The 19,754-nt window shown below is 41.8% G+C and overlaps 1 protein-coding gene across 1 annotated transcript; it reads left to right on the plus strand.

Annotated features, from left to right (window-relative positions):
• LIMA1 (LIM domain and actin binding 1) lies at window positions 1-19,446 on the plus strand (the record flags this gene model as incomplete). Its single annotated transcript, XM_079547941.1, has 10 exons — window positions 1-119; window positions 2,378-2,423; window positions 4,397-4,855; window positions 9,290-9,398; window positions 10,204-10,352; window positions 12,129-12,236; window positions 14,338-14,395; window positions 14,914-15,029; window positions 17,937-18,070; window positions 18,450-19,446. 10 exons carry the CDS (start codon window positions 1-3, stop codon window positions 19,444-19,446), a joined length of 2,295 nt encoding a protein of 764 aa, XP_079404067.1.
• Between the last annotated feature and the right edge of the window lie 308 nt (window positions 19,447-19,754).

Here is a 19,754-nt window from a genome sequence, read left to right on the forward strand (position 1 = left end):
ATGGAGCCTTCCCCGTTTAATAGAAGACAATGGACTTCTCAGTCTTTGAAAATCACCGCAAAAGAGCTTTCTCTCGTCAACAAAAATAAGTCATCAGCTCTTGTGGAGAGATTCTCCAGGTAAGTATTGCGAGGATTCTGAGCACAGTCTGTGCGGGGAGGTTAAAGTTGAGATACTGAGCAATTACTGCTTCACTGACAGTTGCTTTGCTTCTCTAAAACAGTATTGCTCTGTGGGCATTTGCATTTCTGGTTCGGTATACGCTGTGCAAAGCTTCTTTTAGTTACTGACATTGTTTCTAATATCAGAGTTATAATCTTTCTGCTGTCAGAAAGTGTGTGATTACCGTTAGATTCTGAGGGTATAGTGCTGGAGTGGAGGCAGCTGCTGCTGATGGACTTCATGAAAAATGGGATTTTGCAGCTTCATGAGCTGTATGGGATTCTCACTTAACGTGGGAGCTGGGCAGCCAAGTGATCCAGACTTGCATTAATAGCATAGCATTGTTTTATTTAAATCTTGAGAATGGGAGAAACTTTCTGGAGTCAACAGAGGAAGGATAATAACGTTCTGGACTTTACACAAACAGAATGTTGCTCTGTAAGTACCCTGTCCTAGGAGAAGCTGCTTGCTTTGGCCAGTCTCGTTAAGGTAATTTATTCACTCATTGAAACTTGATTACAGAATCTAGTCATCTTGCTAAATGTTGGTAATCCTTTGGAAAGGGCTTATTGGAAGTAATCCAAACTGCTATTCCTTAATCAGTGGAGTCCCTCTGCGTAAGCAGCGTCAATTCCTTGCAAAAACACGGCGCTGCTTACTGGCTTTGCCAACTCTGACACTGACAGAGAGGAGTGTTTTTTTCTAAATTGTCATTACCTAAATATTTGTACGTGGAAATATTTTTTTAATCCCCGTAGTGTTTAAATTATCAGTTTTGCCAGGTCAGAGACATGCAAATTTGCAACAGCAGAAACTCAAACAGTGCGCTGCGGTGGGCTGACTTACTGAGCGCTGCCTGAAACTTTTCAGTCCTCGTTTGTGTTTTCCAGTTTGCACTTTCACCCGCATGTCTCTGTTGATTTTTCCAGTAGTATTGATCTCTATTCCTACATCAACTTATTTTCCCACCATGTCTCATTCCAATTTTGGAAGCTCTGCAGTATACAAGACACAGGTTAATTCATTTGTGTGAATTAAAGAGGGCCAGCTACGGTTCTTCAGCAGCTTTCAGTCTGTGCAGTAAATGCAGTTTTCAGAGCAGCAATAAACGAGTGCAGTCTGTTTGCTCTTCTGCACGAGGAAAGAAGAAACCTACATAGGAGCACACAACTCACAAAGGGAAATCAAAGTCACTGAGGTTCATCAGCTGTAAAACAGGTATTTGTGTGGAAGTTTCTTTTTCTTTAGAAAGAACCTGGTCCTTCTAAGGGGCTTTTTTTTTTTCTTAGAGCCCCTGATATACATTAGTTCTTGATTTGATACCAGCCATTATTTAAAGTCTGAAGCTGATGACTTGTAGCATGAGTGACTCATTTTTATGGCCTGTAGCATATTCATAGTTTTATCAAAAGCAGAATTGCACAGATAAGAGAGACCCACAGGTAAGAAAAACAGAAACATGTTGAGAGGTGATTCTTTTCTTTGAAAAGCACAGCTTTGGTTACAAATGGCAAAATGTGTCTAATCAGATTAATTTGTGCGTTTCAAAAGCAAAGTGCAGTCACTGTGTGCAGTATAGTGATCAGTGAGGTCGGTGTGCTCCGTCCCAGCAGAGAGGCATGCAGATTGCTGGGAGTTTTCTGTAGCTTCTTAAAGGACTTTGATTCATGATCCAGGGTAGCTTATCTTCAGAGGGCTGTGATTAACGTTTCCACTGCTGGGGTGGTTCAGCTGCTCATGAAGCAACTGCTGAATTGGTGCAGTTTACCACCCAGCGGAGTACGATAAACTGGCACTTATGTAGATTTTCTGTGTATGCCAAGCTGTAATTTGTTACGGTTCAGCAGCTGCTGTATAAATAGCTGAGGCAATATTCCTGTGAGGGGACACAGCAGACAGCTGGGTGGGAGAAACAATACAGCTATTCCAAGGTAAACTGCCTAGATTCAAGAATGAGAGTGCTTGGCTAATAAAAATTATCAACGCATGTTATTACAGTGAGCCGCATGACTTAAAACATGCCTGTCATTTCGCATTGTTCGGATGCTATTCACTGCTGTTTTGTCCAGCCTTCGGTCTTATTTGGTAGGTCTGCTAAGTGCACAGAGTCCTAGGTAGAAGCGAAATCTCAGCCGTCTTCATGATCATTCAATATTCTAGTTTAAAACTGTTGTGTTGTTTTGTTTTTTTTTTTCCTCCTTCCTATATCCCAAAGGTATCAGAAAGCAGCTGAAGAAGCCACGGCTGAGAAAAAAAGAAATGTAAGTATCTGTTTCCTAGGCAATAAGCAACAGCCTGCAACCAGAGTGGATCACCTGCCTGAAATGTTCCTGTGGCAGTTTATTTTGGAAATACCAAAGCTGTTGCTGTGCATCCTACAGAAAACTCAGACGCAGTGTCTGCCTTTGACCCATTCCCTCCTCTCTTTAGACTGGGAATGAAAGGAAAGAAAATCAAGTGACTTGCCCAAAGCTATATGTTGAATCACCAGTTCACTCCTAAGCAAAAGGCAGAAGGAGTTGGCTGTCATTTCTAACCACAGCCTCTTTGTTCTTAGCTGTAGGCAGTTATGTGGTACCTCTTCCTTTCTTAACTAAATTTAAAAGTCTGCTTAAAAAGAAGCTGCCAGCCTCTCTGAAATCTAGCACGCATCTCTTTGATAACTGCAGAATCCGTTAAGGGATCTTCTCTGAAATGCTGCACAGAGTTCAGACTGTCCCTGAATGTGGGAGAGCCATCATTTTTGGTTCTGCTAGAGCCCTGCTCTCCCTCTACATTGCACTTACTGGCATGGGGTCAGGAAACCCTGATGGAAGACCACGTGTTCGCAAGCAGACCTTTTAATTTTCATTTAAAAGACCAGCAATATTTACAGGATATATAGCGATGTTTTTGCTGGAGCGTGCTTACTTGATCTCTGTAATGCTTCAGAAGTCATTTTCCTTCTCTCTGGGATACAGGAGTGATAAAATAAGCATTCTAAAAATTATTCCCCAGTCTTAAGTTTACTTCGTTGCTTCTATGATCACGAATAGGCAAGTCCCAAAGCAAAATGACTGGGGCTGTAAAGTATGCCTGGGCTTCTTAGCAATATGTCTCATATCCAGTTATATGGGTATGTGCAGTTACAAGTACTTCTGTTACACTACAACATTTGCCTTACAACTTTAGTACTTTCTTTTAAGTACAGTTAGCAAGTGAGCTGATCTTTTTGAAGCCTAGATGGATTCAAGTTAATTTGCAAAGCAGTGTTCAAAATGTGACCAGAAGAGTAATGGGGTGAGAGACTTAAATCCTAATATAGCTGCTAATCCTGTTTAATTCCTGTAAGCCTTGCAGACCTGCTCCACTTGCAATGAGTCTGATACACAGTGGACTCCATAAGAGAGGGACAGCAAAAATGCAATGCTGGCAGGTAATAGATTTGAATGAATCAAACATGGGCTGGCCTGTTACTCTGAGGAGAGGTAACTGCTTGTGAGCAAAACTAATATGGAAAGCATTTGAATGTTCTCTATGTATTACCATAACTGACAGTGGTAAGGCAGCACTTGTGCTTTGTGTGAATGTTTCCTGTCTAGAGGTTTCAGTGTGTTGAGTGAAACAGAAGAGAAAGTCCAGCATATGATCTGGTATTTATGAATGGGAGCAAACAGAAATATGTTGTCTGTGCCTTGCTTAAGCCTTACTCTGCATGGTACAAAATGCTGAAGCCAGATCTGTTGTAAGTGGAATGCTTCTGTTTAGTGCTTGCACAAATGCAAAAGATCAAAAAGTACTGGTTTTTGGAAGCTAATCAGTGGCTTTTTATTAATTGTTGTCTTCTGAAGCAGCTGGAAGACATTGCAACTCTTGGCACACCACGCATCTCTGTGGCTGCTGCTGTTGGTTAGTTCCAGGTCTAGAGACCCTTGTTATGTGGATTTGGGTCCCCTTCCCTTCATGTGTGGATTGGAGCCTTTTGTGTGGCATTTAACTCATTAGACCTTGACTGCCTTTTTCCTTATAAGGCCATCCTGTTTGCTCACTTCCTGCTTTAGCTCCTGACTTTTCTCTTCTCCCCCCTCCTTCCTTTCCTATCCTGGATGCTTTCTCCATGTGGCACAGTTGTAACTATTCACAGCTGTCTGAAAAAGCAGAGCTGAGCTCAGTACTGAGCCTTTAACTTCCTTTCTCATAGAAAGGAAGTACTTCATCAGGCACATAACTGGAATTTGACTTCTTGTTCTTTCAGAGCACAGAAAATCTTCCCCCTCATTTTAAGAGAGGGAATCTGAGCGTACTAAAGAAAAAGTGGGAGAATCCAGTGCCGGGAACGGAGTCTCGGAAGGAAACGCTCCGAAGCAGCTGTGCTGAGGGTAGGCACAGGGTCGAGAGCCCCGAGCTGGGAGTTGGAAGCAGCCTTGCTTTTTGCTCAGACGCAGAGCAGATCCCGGCAGCCGGCACAGCATCTCACGTCCAGGCCTCTTCTGGCACCCCTGGCCAGCTGCAGCGACCCGGTGTTGACAGCGGAAAGTCTCAGAGCCACTCACAGGAGAGTGGTAAAATGGAAAACTATCTGAGAGAGTCCAGAGAAGTGGAAAAGCCCGAAGCCAGTGAAAACACAGAGTCTTCAGGGAAGATAGAGAAGTACAGCGTTCCGCTGAACAAGTTAAAGATGATGTTTGAAAAGGGTGAAGCAGCCCAGCCTAAGGTAAGGATCTGACTGTGCAAATCTTAAGGGAAACTAAAAGTGCTGCCTCCTGGGCATCGGGAAAAACCCCGGAGGGAGTGGCTGAGAGCTATTGAGTGATTGTGTTCATTGTTTTAGTTGAAAAATAACGTGGCTGCTGTTAATAACTTATTTGAGCTGTGTGAATACGTGTAGAGTGCTGCTTTGTCCATTGCTCGTTGCAGATGTAAGATGAATTTGCTTGTTTAAGATGAGAAAAATATGTGTGGAATTTATGAAGAATTTTTTTCAAAGCGTGAAGGGAGTGTTTATCTCCTGTGAAGATGAGTTCTGTAAACACGAATTGTGTCAAAATCGATGTGGTTGTATATAAAAGTTGAGGAGAGCTCAGCAGGACCAGCTTTCGCAGTTGAGATGAATGCGCTGCCAGAGCGAAGAGCTTTGTGTGCATCTGTGTGTGTGACACGACCAGATGTAGATTTGTGTGTATAAAGTGCTGCGAAATACCTCCGTCTTTTCCTGTCTCTTCTCTCATCTTTGTATCTTAACAAATGCTTCTTATCAAGAAATCCTCGCAGGGATAAAGCAGCAAAGATCGCCTCGCGAGCTGCTGCCTTCACTCGTTTTGACTTGCAAATGCACAGGGCTTGCATTTTCCTACAACTGCTCATGAAATCTGATCCTGCATGTGGACTGCAGACTGTGTGTCCCGGGGGAGAATTGCTTAACTAGAAAATGAGTTGCATATGCCATTGACTTGCAACATAGTCCCGAGGCTGGTGGAGTTTCCAGTTTTCTCATACTTTCCTATACTTCTGGCTTTGTTTTACTGCGGTGATTTTTCTTGCACTATTGAATAAAACCAGCAGATTTTGTACAAAGGTTTTTTAAAACGTGTATCAGGAGGTTCAGATGGGCAGCTCTTTGGTAACGTAAGTCTGGGGTCTGTAATAATTGCACAGCTTAGATTTTGTAGTCTTTGCCATTCTCTAAGAGCCGCCCATGCTATCAGGGCTGTTTTGCAGGGTGGAGGGTGATTTCCTGATAGCACTTCTCTGAACCCCTGCTGTAGGATTAATCGGTCAGGATTCCTCAGGAAAGTACCATTCTGCAGATGGACGTGAAGTAATTTTATCTTAGCCTGGGGAATAAAATTGTTTTGGAGATGACTGAATCTGGAACTGATAATTCTCTTCAGCTTAGTCATTTGAATGTGGTTGAAATCTGAGTGAATGCAGTAAATATCATACAGTAGATATTAAGTTCTTCAGGTTAGGTTCAAATCCTGTTCCTATTCCAAGTTAATCTGGTTACTTTATAATTTTGGAAGGAAAAAGGCACGAAGGGCTCTGAAGTTTAAGTCGGGGGGGAGGGGTGTCTGATTAGAAAGCTCTATTGTAAGGTTTCTGGTTCTGGGATTTTATCTGGGGAGTGGAGGATGATGTCATGTAGTCACGTACAATGAAGATAGACCAGCGCTATGGGGACACGGATCTTTTTCACTGAGGTAGGAACCGACTGCGGGATCTGCAGTTCTCTCTTCCATTTGTATTCTTCCTGAACCCTGTTGGTTGATAAACTCCTGGCTTAAGTGCAAGCAAGGCTTCCTTCACCTGAAGGATGGTAATTTTCCTTGGTGTTTGCTTCAGCCTTATGGTATAAGCACTGCTAGAGCTTTGCTGACAAAATCATCTGTAAGAGCTAAGTGGCAACATGGCTGTAGGTTCATGGCAGTAAAGATAAAATAACTCGCCTGGTTGCTGGGTAAGTCCATGGCAAGAATCCAGGTTACTGCCTGGACTTCCTGACTTCACAGACTCTGCACAAACCTATTCTGATTTTCAGGGCAAAACTCTCTCAGTTTTTTCATCTGTTTGTCAGATTTTGCTCTGTCTTCTACAGCTCCGATACAAGGCAGATCATTTTCTTCCACAAAAACGCAGTATAAATACTTCTGAACACATTGGTCTAGTTTGCTTCAGGGCTAAGCAGAGGCCGAACATTGGGTCTTTTATCAATTTCAAAGAATCCTTCCTGTAAGTGATAGCAGAAACGTACCCAAGGAAGATCAGAAGAAAAGAAAGAGCAAGCAGTTCTGCAAGGCTCGTTTAAAAAGCTATCTCGATGTAGGTTTGTGTTCTTCCTTTAAGGCAAAAACTTATTATGCCTTGTATATTTAACCTGATGCTCAGGGTCACGTTTGACACAGTTGTCTATAATGAAATAGGTGTAACTTCTTTTTGGTCTTTTGCCCAACAGCTCCTTGTGCCCCAGGCGAAATGCTGTTAATTCTATGGTACCTCTGCACTCCTTCTTTTGTCTTAGAACATTGGGGCTTTCCAGCCATGAGGAATATTTTGTTTCATTTTGCAAGCAGCACAAGTTTTGCAGTGCTGGAATAGTGGCCCACCCAGAATTATAGAGGGAACTGAGTGGGATAAGCCTAAACCTGGGAGTAAGGGATTCCTTCATGCTAACGGTGTTACCTTCCATGCACCCTAATCAGCCTAATTACTTGTGGTCAGGCTGTTGGTGGTAATGGAGAAAGTCTCTCACCTTCCTTTTGGTAAACATTTTTCATTTATTGCTTTGCTTTTTTTCTTCGGTGGTGTGAGACTATTGATATTAAATCTACACAACATCAGCTTCACCCAGTCTGGATTTCTAACTGTTTTTTTCCCCAGTGAGATACTGATAGTTTCTTCCAGTGAAGCTGGAATCCCAGACACCAGATCCAAATTTCTTAAGACTTTTGTTCCCCAGCAGTGGAGTCTTCCTCATGAATGCTGCTCACCAGTTCAACTTCCTGTGTGTCCGTACCACAACCTTTGTTCCATCTGTAGCTTCATCAGCCCTGCTGTGTGCAAGAGAGCGTATGTGATCCATATAACAAATGAAAAAACACCCACAGCTTATCTGAATTCACTCGTTCAGAGTTTCAAGTGGGCTAATAAGCTTGTTTCTTCTATCCTTATAGGATCTTCTCTTTCTGTGTATTTTGCCTATATTTTCTATATGCTAGTGAAAAGCCAGACCCTTTGAAGGGCCAATTTCTGAGCTGTGAGAGCTTCAGATGTGTGGGCTGAAGGTGACATGAAGGCAGGCATAGACTGAAGAAGAATCATCTGAGGATAGTTTGCTCAGAATAAGGAATCTGCAAGTTCTTACAAGTGTGCAGGCACTCCCAAACTGAACCTATCAACGCACTCAGTGGAAGGAAAAGGCTTGTCATAGCTAAGCTCTTTTCCAGTAAGAAAAGTTAACAAAGCCTTAAACCACAGAAATAAGAAATATTTCCCATGCTAATGGAAAAAAAAAAAAAAAAAAAAAAGTTTTCCAGCTGCATTTTCCTTCCCTGGTAAAGTGCTGTTTTGTATGCCAAGGCAGCCTGATTTTTCACAGTGATTGTCTTACAGTGCTGTTCTGTTAAAATAAAACTTTGGAATTTCCTTCAGGTTGGTGAGCAGCAAACAAGAAAGTTGTTGGAAGGAGGGGGGGTGCAGGATGTGTGGTTGTAGCATCTTGCCAAACCTGCCTTGCCTTCTTGTCTCATCAGCCTCGAAAGTAATTTCTGTCTCTGTGATTTACCCTTTCCTAAGGAGAGAGATAACGAAGATCTCTCACCTTCTGGTATTTGGAATGTTGTCTGTCAGCTGTGAAGACATCTTGTTTCAATGAGGTCCAATTAAATACTGCATTTCCTGAGCATTCAGCTGCTCTGAATTTTTTTTCACAATTCCTCTTACTGAGCTCAAGGTTTTGGGGAGTTGGTCTCAAGAAATGAGCCTTAAAGTTTGATGGAGCCAATGACAACACTTGGGGTGCAACTACAAAACTGCCCACCAGTGCAGCCCTGCAAATAGTGATTATCCTGTTTATCTGAGAATATTTATCTCTAGCACCCTAGCTTAAGCCTTATCAGACCTAATTAGGGAATTATTTGGTACCAAGTGCATGAGAGATCCAAATCAAAACAAATAGCCCTAGATAACTTTTGTTACCATAGTAATTTTTTTCCTTTCTGTAGCTGAAAATCAATGCAGATTTGCATTATCTTCCTCCTTTCATCATTCTGTTCAATTTTAAGTCTTTACAAAATGACTTTGAACGTTAATTTCATGAGAAGTGGTCTGAGATGCAAAAATCTAGACTGATGTTTTGTGCTTGCAGAGGTAAATGGCTGAGAATTTAACCTGTGTGGTTTTCTGATTTTTTTTTAAACCAAGATACCTTATTGAAGGACGTTTATGAACCTCTTCACAAGAGTGCTTTCCAGGTGACAAAGGGTCACGTGTTCTGTGATCAAACTTAATATTGGTTAAATAAGATGTCACCTGCTAGACTTGTTTATTCTAGTAAAGCAGATTTGCTAGTGACACCTGTGCATCTTAAAGGATTAAATGCAACAGTCTTTGTTTGCCCAGGCAGCTGATAGGTGGGTTCTGTCTCTAATAGGTTGCTAGAGACCAGAGGAAGACAGCAATTGGTAGGAGGATTTCTGAAAACAGCTTCTCTTCAGAGGACCTTGATGTTGGCCAAGGAGAGAAGAGTCACAGTGCATCAGGTCAGTAATCCCACTGTTTGTTTGTTTGCTTTCCCCAGTTTATGTAATAGGGAAGTGCTGTGTACAACACAGTGGAATTAAATTTTGCCTTTCATAAGTAGTAACAGAAGTGTAACTATCTCCCATCTGCAAAGTCTATGCAAACATCACATTTAATTAACTCAATCTTGCTGAGAATGTTAAAGCATCGCCTCCCTAAGCAAAGAAACTGAGGTGCAGGAGATAATTAGCATTAATTAATAAAAGTAGTCATTCCTGTGACTACTTTTAATAGTCAATCTCAGTTAGAAAATAAGTAGTGAATTGATGATGGGTTTTCCTTGTTTTAGTTCTTGTCTCTCCTGCCATATCCAGATGCTTCCAAGGATGAGTGAGGCTAAACTGAACTAATTTATAACGTGTTTGTTGTTGAAATCCTGATCTTTAACACGTCAGCTGGTAAATATTTTCATGGAGAAGGTGGAAGTGGCAAATGGAACTCTTCCTCATGTTCTGTGTCTTCTTTAGAAGACTAACAACTGTGCCTCCACCTCAATGATGTGAATTTCCACTTAGCTGCTGTAGCAGCTGCAGTCATTTGACAGCAGCAGCCATCAGTGTTTGTAGTGTTTGCTTCTGAGACTGCAGGCTGAAATCTGCATGAACGTGCTACTTCTGAAAGTATCTGGGTAGATTACAGGACTTAGAGCCCGTGACTGAAGGATTTCTGACACTCTGGTAAAGGGGTGGGGTTTGTAATTTTCACGTGTGCTGTTGGTGTTCATGAAAGTTACTTTTTATTCATGTAATTCTTCTCATCTTGTAGATGGAAGTCCAGCACTCAGCCCGGATAAGGTAGAGACCAAGAAAAGCCTGGAGATGCCTCGGTTAACAGAAACTTCAATAAAGGATAGGCTGGCGAAGTATCAGGCAGCTGTGTCCAAGCAGGGCAGTTCCACAGGCCTCGTTACCACGGTAAGTCTCTTTGCCTTGACTAGAAGTGGATTTTAGCCCCAAACTGAGGCTGGAAAGAAGATGTTACAGAAACCAAACATTTTGAAGATAATCCCATCTTGTTTTGAAGAGATCTTTGTGCTCATAGGACTCATTTTTAACGAAGAGTTGACTGTACTGCAGGGAGTAACAAGTATTTGCATCTTGCTGGAATGATCTTGAAAGTTTTCCAGGAAATTAATTGCTGGTGTCCTGATTGCGGTCCTTCTGAAACTTAACTGGCGTTCTTTTTCTTTCTGCCTGTCTGGAGCTCTCTGCATGCTAGAAATAAACAGAAACCTCACTTCTGTAATGTACGCTAGCTTTAAGCTAGGGGAAATAGTTTCTATCTAACTGAAATGATCTCTCAGTTTTGTCTGTGGTGTAGATTTGATTCTGCACATCTTGGCAGGAAAATCTAGTAACCTTCAAGGCAGGAGTGGAAGGGCACTGCAGCCAGTGCAGCAAACGTTGTTATCTGCCAATTGCTGATTTGAGCCCTGTTTCTCACTTCTATTCAGTTTGCTAGATTATTTCTTCCAGTCTATGTCTCAGAGTAGCACCGATTCAATAAGCTGTGTCCTAATGACAAGAGATTGACCATAGATTTTCTTTTCTCTTGAGGCTGTCGTTTGCAATTCCCTAGTGCTATCAGTTTGAGCATCAGCACAGCCTCAAGCTCTTAGGAAGTCCCATTTAGCAGAATTTCTTTTGGTTTTGGCCTGGCACATCAATAAGGGCAGCAGTAAGGTGCTGATGAGGTTAATGTTTGCAATACTTAGAATAGAATCTGTAAGTCTTGGTACTTTTCCTTCTTTGCTGCCAAAGGAACTGAGTGTCTTTTGATGTGGCAGTGTGGTATCTGTACTTCTCTGAAAACGTGTCACATCTATGCTGCAAAAGAGAGACACAGTCCCTCCTGGGATCAGCTGTTCTGTGGGCATTGTTGTACAATTAGGTCTGGATTAAAACTGGTGGATGTTTTTGCAGTGGGTTAGAGGAATAGTGAGAAGCAATTCTTTTAATAGCATCACAGGTGACACAGAAAGGGTAGGGAGAGATGGAGAACAGCATATTTAGAGATCTGCACTTAATTACATACTTGTTAGATTCGATTGGCTTACAGAATCCAGTGAGCTGCCAGTGCTGGCATTTGGCTATCTGTCTTCCATGTCACAAAGAAGATGTCTTGTGAATGGCATGACTCTTTTCCCCAATTATCTTGAATCCTGCGGCAATGAAACACGAGGTTTTGCTGGATTATTATTAAAGTGTGAAAGCTTCTTTTGTGCACATCTGAAGACAGTTTGTAAAGAACAGAAATCGTGGTAAATAACAGTTGGTTTTTATCCCCTTTTTTTACTAGTATAGAAACAAGTAGGATTTGCTTTTATGTTGTATTTATCAATTAATCAGGGCTTTATATATGGTGCTTACCTTGAAAAATTAACATGTCTGGAAAGTGAAGATGTGGAGTGAGAAGGACAAAAATGGAAGAGTTGATCTTAAAGGAAATCTGCAGTCAGAGAAAAGGGCTGTCATTATCTTCACAGAATAAAATTCACAGCCCCATCTCTTTTCCTCGTTAAAATCCATCACTTTGCAAATGTGTATTGATTATTTTTTTTTTAAGCTCTTTCACTTAGTTATTGCTGTATGTGCTAGGAAAACAGTTTACAAAAACAAAACCAAAGAAAAATAGCAAGTACTTTCCTAGGAGAAAAGTGCCTGTCAACTTTCAAGTGCTTTATTCTATAGAATGAGATTCAAGCCAGTGAAAATGAAATCAAGAATTACAAATCTGAGCAGAAGGAGAATATGCCACCAAGTTTTGAGGACTGCATTTCCTATCAGGATGGGGAGAAGGTAAGATGCTCATGCTGGTGAAGATCAAGGACTTCACTGTAAGTGGAACAAATTGCTGAGTTTCAGCCGAGATGTTTGTTCCATGCTATTTAGAAACTGAATCTCTGCAGGTTGCTTTATACCTGCAGAATTCCTTATTTTATTTTTTAAATTTGGACTGTATCTACATTATAAGCGAGCAGATCTCATTTGAAGGCTTTTGAAGTTGTAAAGAACATCTAGAGATAAGTCTTAAAGTTCTCTTGCAGATTACCCCCATCTTCTCAATAATGACATATCGTTAGTATGGCAGAACCCTTGGTTATCATACTTATTTTTAGTGGCTGCAGCAGCTGATGAGAACTGAAACCTCCGATTTGGGGTTGGTTTTGTTTGACTTTACTGTTAATATTTGATTATGGTGAAGTCGCCTAAACTTTTATGTCATACTTCCTACCAAAAATAATGATTCTCAAGTAGGTATTGGTGTTCTTTTTTCTTTATATAACGTAAAGGATGAAAAGCTGTGTGTGATGCGATGCGTGTAAAGGAGACTTTGTCACCATTTCTTCTTTAGCAGCTACGTTTTGGTTAAGGTAGCAGAGAGTGCCAGTCTGGGTTTGCTCCCATTTTTGAGCTTCAGCTGTAAATTGAGGCTAAATTACTCTCTGAATACAGAGATAATAAAGCACACTCAACCATTTGCGTACTAAACTGGGATAGCAGACAGGATAAAAGTAGCTGAATAATAATTGGGGTACTGTGTATTCAAACTATTCTGAACACGTGGCAGCCTAATGCCAGGAGGGCTTTTAAAGCTTTCCAGCCTTCCTTGGGCCAGGAGCCAAATTGTTGCTTTCAGCTGTTGGTTACTGACAGCTGAGCAGCTCTGTGTTTAATGGTTGAGGCTGCTTCTGCTAAAAGGTGAGTTAATTAAAAGAACACCTGTGAAATCAGAAAACTTTTCTGCTGTTGTATGGAAGGTTTGAATACAAGTGATCGCACTCAGCTGGAATGGCTAAGTCACTTGTTGAGAGGAGTCCAGGTGTAATAAGGAACCTGAAGAGGGCATTGATTTGGGAATCAGGATTGTCCATTTGAAATGGCATGATGAAGTTTGGAAATAAGCCTAATGAAAACTACTGGCATGAATGTCAGCAATAGGAACCTGTAGGCAGAAAGAGAGCAAAAGAAACGTGCTAACTTTCTCTGCCATTTTTTACATTGAATCCATGACAGATCTAGAAATCAGTTAAGTGTGACAATCTAACACCCGCAGAAGGTGCTGATGCCCTTCCCAGTACACCAGTGTTTGTTACTTTGTCAGGAGAACAACGCCTGTTAATTTATGTAACTTGCCTCTTTGTTACCTCCTTAATTTGCAAATGTCAGCTGCCTGCAATGGACCATTCAGTCATTGAAGTGAATTAATGATGACCTGCCATTAATCTTGCTACAGTAGTTTGGTTTCTCAGTGTAGCTACTTAGAGCTATTTGATAGCAATAGTACCACATTTAACAACTCTACACCAAGTGCTTTATCTGTAACGTGTTCAGTGTCTGAAACTGATTTATAACCACCTCTTAGAAAAACTGTGGAAGTTCAGGGATTTTTTTGTTGGTGTTGGGGTTTTCTTTTGTTTTGGAAAGCACTGTGTTTGAATGCTTAAGTATCATAGGTTTGTCAAATGTTGGAGGGAGCCATGAGATTTCCAGTAAACATGTGCTGCTTGGTGGCCAAGGATTTTCTCAGTAAGAACTAGGAAATGCATCAACAAAACCAGAGAGGCTTTCTAATGACTAAGAGATAAAGACTTAAAGGCTGCAGGTATTTGGGGGGAAAACAAAAATAGTGTTTGTGTGAACACTCCAGCAGATGATCTGAATGTTGCAAGAGCTGTAACTGTGAGAATATCTGCCTTATAGCAAGCACTGAACGTTCTTGACAGTCAGCTGGACTTTGTCTTGGGCCGTACAAAACAAAAAAGTAGCTTTGTGTGTCCGTTAGTATGGCCAGTCTCTTCCTGTCGGGGTGCTGATGCTGTCTCTCTGGGTGTTACCTGGGCCTGATTCTCAGACTTCTGAAGACTGTGGGTGCTCATTGCCCAATGTTCTCTTGCAGGTTTCTGTAGGTGAGAACAGCCTATCTTTCCACTCCAGTCTTTCAGAGGATGGCAATGGTAAGCACTCGTTTTTCTGCCTCAGCAAGAGTAGGATGAGGTGTGAATGAGGACGAGTGCTCCCTCTTACCCATCAGTTGTTGGTAGGATGCTTAGGACCACTCCTGTCAAATGATAAATTTGACCCTAATAAACACTTTTCTCATACTAAAAGTCTGTCCTGTGCAAGGCTGAGTGTACTTGCTAATGCAGGACAGCTACCAGATAATTTTGGCACTGACCAGAGGTAGACAATTCCCATTCAGTTAAGTCCTTCTCATGCTTCATTGGATTTACACCTGAATTCAGGGCCAGGTGAGAGCACTTTGCAGAAATGACAGCGCAGTTAGGTGTTTGATCTCATATGTATATAAGTTTCTGTAATGTATCAACTTACCTATTCTGACATGAGTAGACTGATCATTTTTAAATTTTAGCCCTTAGCTGGTAGGATTGCTATTTGGCCTTATCAGCATAAACTTTCCGTGGTTTTCATGTCACTCTAATGATCTTTTCATTCTTCTTTTCTCCTCCCTTAGTTGGACAAAACCTGGAGAGTGAGACAGAAATTCAGAAACCTGTCAGCACAAAACAACAAAACTTTGGTTCTAAATCACTTGGCCAGACGGATGCATCTCTGCCAAAAACAGTGAAGGTAAAGGAGCTATTTATTCTCAAACACTGGCAACAGTTAGAAACAACTTTCTGCTCTCTTTAATAGTGAAAAGCCTTCATTCAACCAATCTGTCAGCAAAGTAACTGTATTAATCTCTGATCTGACTGTGAGGGAACTTCAGTGCTGAATGGAGAAGCATCTCAAAACTTCTCTTCTTCAAATACGAAGCTTGAGCTGTGTACTGGGAGCTGTGCTGCTGCTGTCACTATGGTTTGCCCTGTGCAGACGCAGCCTGTTTCTGTTCAGTATGGGGAAAAAGGGGCTTGAGCAGGGATGCAGATCCTGCTGAGGTTTGTCTGTGCCTCCTGTGAAGTCAGAGCCTCCTAGATGGTGGCACTGAAGTCCTGAACCTGAGAGCCTCCTGTAGGCCAGGACCTGCCATGCTCCTCTTCCAGCTGTTCCCAAAGCAACAGCAGTTGGTAGAAATTTAATATCAGGGGTGAATGGTGAGTGACTCCACAAAGAAGTGTGGCATTCTCAATAACAAATCTCCAATGTTAGATTTTCTTTAGCAGGGGCTCTAAAGCAGATGGAGCACTTCTTGGGCAGGAATGTATTTGCTAATCTTATTAGCCATGCAAACAGCAGTTCTGAACGTTTTGATCACACTGCACTTGTCACATGTGCTGTCTGGAGTTAGGATGCCTGTTCCCTGGGCTGCCACAGGCTTCCTGGCTCACTCCTGAGGAAACAAGTGTGCTTTTGTTGTTTTCCCCATCTTGGAGAGGAGCAGCACTGATCTAAGCAAGGCCAGTGAGATGTGGATTCTTAGCGTTCAGAGGTATAAATGCTGGCATAAGAAATTAGAGCTGCCTGTAATGTTTTTGTAATCTGTCTGTGAAAGCATACAAGGTACATGCAAGCTATGTATTTTGGTCCTTTGCAATCTCTTCCTATTATTACGGCCATTTTAGTCCTCTACCTTGTTGCTGCTTTTGATGCTGCACTGCTCAGATAGAAACCTAGATGCTGTTTATTCACTTAAGGTTCCTATTTGTCTTTTCCAGCTTCTGTTTCCTGTTCTTGGTTCCTAATCTCTGCTCCTGCCTTCTGCTTCCCTCCTAATGTGAGCTCAACTCTCAGCTTTCTCTCAAGTTCTTTACTTATTGGGCCTCACCTTCCTCCTGTAGCTCCTATTTGTAGTATGCCTGGAAAAGAATTTCTTTCTCTTCACACCCCAAAACACCTCTCCATCAGACACAGGGCTCATTGTTATACAAGTAAGTTCCTCTTCTTAGATGAAGATGCACATTGCAGAAGCGCATGCCGGCACTCTAATGTAACATTGCAAAACTGAGCTCTTGGGGTCACTTTTTGATGGGCAAGTAAATTGTTGCTGCCTTGCTTCCTGTGGCAAAAGAGGATGGTCAGAATTTAATCTGAACTGGTGAACTCTCATTTTCTGAGATTTCATTTAGCAACACGAGATTCAGAGTTCATATGCAGTCTTGGCAGCATGTAGGGATTGTGGGTCTTTTCAAAATGAGCTCCAAATTTTTGTTGGTCTAGTTGTCGTCATAATTAGAACTTCAATCTACTGTAGCTTAAAGCAGTGCCTTAAAAAGTTGAAATACCTACTGAACTGGAATTAAATTGGCAGCAAATTCTATGGCTGTGACAAACGGATTTCAGCTGGCTCTGTCTTCAGCAATCTGTCCCTTGCATATTGTAACTTTCATTGCCTAACCATTGTTTCTCGTCTGTTATAAATGAATTGCTGTAATTATGTTTTCCTGCAGTCTTCCTGCTTTTTTTTCTTTAGCCACAGTATTTTTCCTTGGAGCTTTTCAATAAGTTTGCAGCAGGTAATTCTGTGTCCAAAAAGAAAAAAAGATTTTAAATGCTGTACTATCAATGTGTGTGTGCAGGCCCATGGATATGGAGCTCAGCATTCCTGTGCTGCTGCTGAAGCAGTTGCTGTCAGTGAGCAGCCTGAGGATGCCCATTTCTCACCTGCAAATTATTTTTTTTTCTTGGAGGTATCTTTCCTGCTGGCCAACCATAACAGATTCTGAGAAGTGAATGGCACCAAGTGACCTTTTTCATGGACAATGTGCTTGCTTCCTTGATGCTTTCAGAAAACAAAGTCTGAAACTGTTCCCATATAGCAGGACAGCGATGCTTGACTCCTTAGTGTTTAAGTTTACCCTTGCACTAAATTCTCAGGAAATTCTCTTGGTAACTACATAAACAGTTTTAGCTTTTTAACCTCAAAGCCCTGCTCAGCTTTAAGTCTTGAGCAAGTTTGAGGGCTGTTTGTCCTGAAACCCAACTATGGTTTTTTTGCTGCAGAACTGGAATTGCTTACAAATGAAGTCAGAAGCATTTCCTGCTGCCCACATCTGCACTGAGGCTATTTTCTCCTCTTTAAAAGAGTAGAGCATTTAGCAAAAACGGACTTCAAACTGCTGAGGGCAGTCTGCACTGTTCCTCTTTTCTCCCCAGCCTCGACCTTTCATGTTGAGGTTTTCAGATCTTTTTCTATGCTGACTTTCTTTGTTTTGGGAGGTCTTGTAATGACTGTATCTACTTAAATATTTCATTGTTTTCCCAAAAAGAAAAAAATGAGATTGCAGGAACATACTAGATTTCTGGGAACTGTCAAAGTTACAGCTGGGTTCGAGCATTTCCATTGTTCCTTCTCAGCTTGTGATGCCCAGCTCTCTGGGGCATAACCGTGGCTGTCAAACCACACCGATCCCTGTGGGCTTGCTGCAGCCTCTTCCTCGCTCATTGCCCACCAGAACGCACTCTATCAGAATCAGCATTGAGGTTGCAGAAATACTGCCATTTTTCTGACACTGTGGAAGCTGTGTGTGAATCCAAGCCAAGTCTCCTAGCAGCTGATTCATTTTCCAGCTAACAAACTTTCTCTTCTTCCCCTAGAAGTTTCAGTTGCCAGCAAAGGAAACCTGTGTTGGGTGTCAGAAGACAGTGTACCCAATGGAAAGGCTCCTGGCCAACCAGCAGGTGTTCCACATCAGCTGCTTCCGCTGTTCCTATTGCAACAGTAAACTCAGGTAAACACGTTGCTCCGTTTGGCTGCCTTCGAGGAAGTGTGGCTTTCCTATTCTCAGAAGCTGAGTAAGATGCTGTCCAGGCTTAGCAGAAGTGAAAACAACTGTAATCCAGTGAATTGAATAGGAGCGTGGTAATGCAGTCCTAGATCTGCCAGTTGCTTTTGCACTTGATGTGTTTTGTAACTCGTAGTGTCACTTTATGACAGAAGAATGCAGTGTCTACCTCTTGATACTTGAAAAGAGGGTCATGCAAACATATTAAAACTTCAAACTTTAATTTTTTAAATCTAATTTTTTCAGCAATGTAACTAAAATATACCCTTGTCTCAGCAGCTGAGAAACAGAATGCTAACATCTGATTTTGTATCTCTCTGTACAGTCTTGGGACGTACGCATCTCTGCGTGGGAATATTTACTGCAAGCCTCACTTCAATCAGCTCTTCAAAGCTAAAGGTAATTATGATGAAGGCTTTGGACACAAACAGCATAAGGAATTATGGTCAAGCAAAACAGAATGTGAGGAATCCCTGGAGAAAACTCTCCATGGTGTAAATGCAACGGAGAGTCCTCAAAACCCAGGAGTAGAGGATGCCCCCATTGCAAAAGTAGGAGTTCTGGCAGCAACTATGGAAGCAAAAGCTTCAGCTGTGCCTGAAAGAGAAGAGAAACCAGCAGAAACAAAAAAGCTCAGGATTGCCTGGCCGCCTCCATCTGACCAAAGTACTCAAGGAAGCACTTTGGATGAGGGCATCAAAGTGTTAAAACCCAAATGGCCCCCAGAAGAAGAGAGTTCCAAGCCAGATGTGTTGGAGGATGTGGATCTGGATCTCAAAAAGTTAAGAAGATCTTCCTCACTGAAGGAGAGAAGTCGTCCGTTTACGGTAGCAGCCTCGTTTAGAACAGTATCTGTGAAAGGCCATAAAACAGACAATTCATCCTCTCCTTCTAAGGCAGAGAGAGACATGTTAAAAAGAAGTGAGGAACTGGAGAGAGAGGTTGTGGTAGACAAAAAGCAAAAGGAAAAGATTGAGAATAGGAACATGCAGAATGCTGAGGAGAAAAATGTAGAGGAAGAGCGGGAATTGCCTGGTATCAAAACAGCAGAGCACAACTTTGTAGAAAATGGCCAGGAGAATGCAGAGACAGATGAGGAAGAACATGGTGTGGAAGAGCAGCAAACCCCAAATGAAGAATTCCTTGAACCAAATTCTCCGAAACATTCCAGCTTATCCAATGTAACTGCAAAGGAATCTTCTCCTGACCAGAATCGCAAATCCCAAGATGTTGGTTTCTGGGAGGGTGAAGATATGGAAGATCTATCTGTGGAAGAACAGATCAAAAGGAACCGTTACTATGAAGATGATGATGAAGAATAAATAGGCCTTTTATAATAAAACTTGCTTCAAGGTGCTGGGCCTTTTTTAATTGGTGTTTTTAGCTTTAACAAACAGCTGTCCTGTATGAAAGCGATGCTATGCTGCACATCAACATTAAGGGAATCATATATACAAATTATCTCAGCCAGAAAAGTACTGTGGAAGCCTGAAAGAATGTCTGAGTGCATGGAGATGAGTATCTGTGGCTGTGGGATGCCTTTGACAGGTGACCTCTGTCCATGGGATGAGAACAGAGCTCTTCTGAACTCCTACTGTCTTACCCTTTTGGAACTCTAGGACCTGTTTCA

The sequence above is a fragment of the Tetrao urogallus genome (assembly GCF_951394365.1).
Source record: "Tetrao urogallus genome assembly, chromosome: 35".
In the NCBI taxonomy this organism is placed as follows: Eukaryota; Metazoa; Chordata; class Aves; order Galliformes; family Phasianidae; genus Tetrao; species Tetrao urogallus.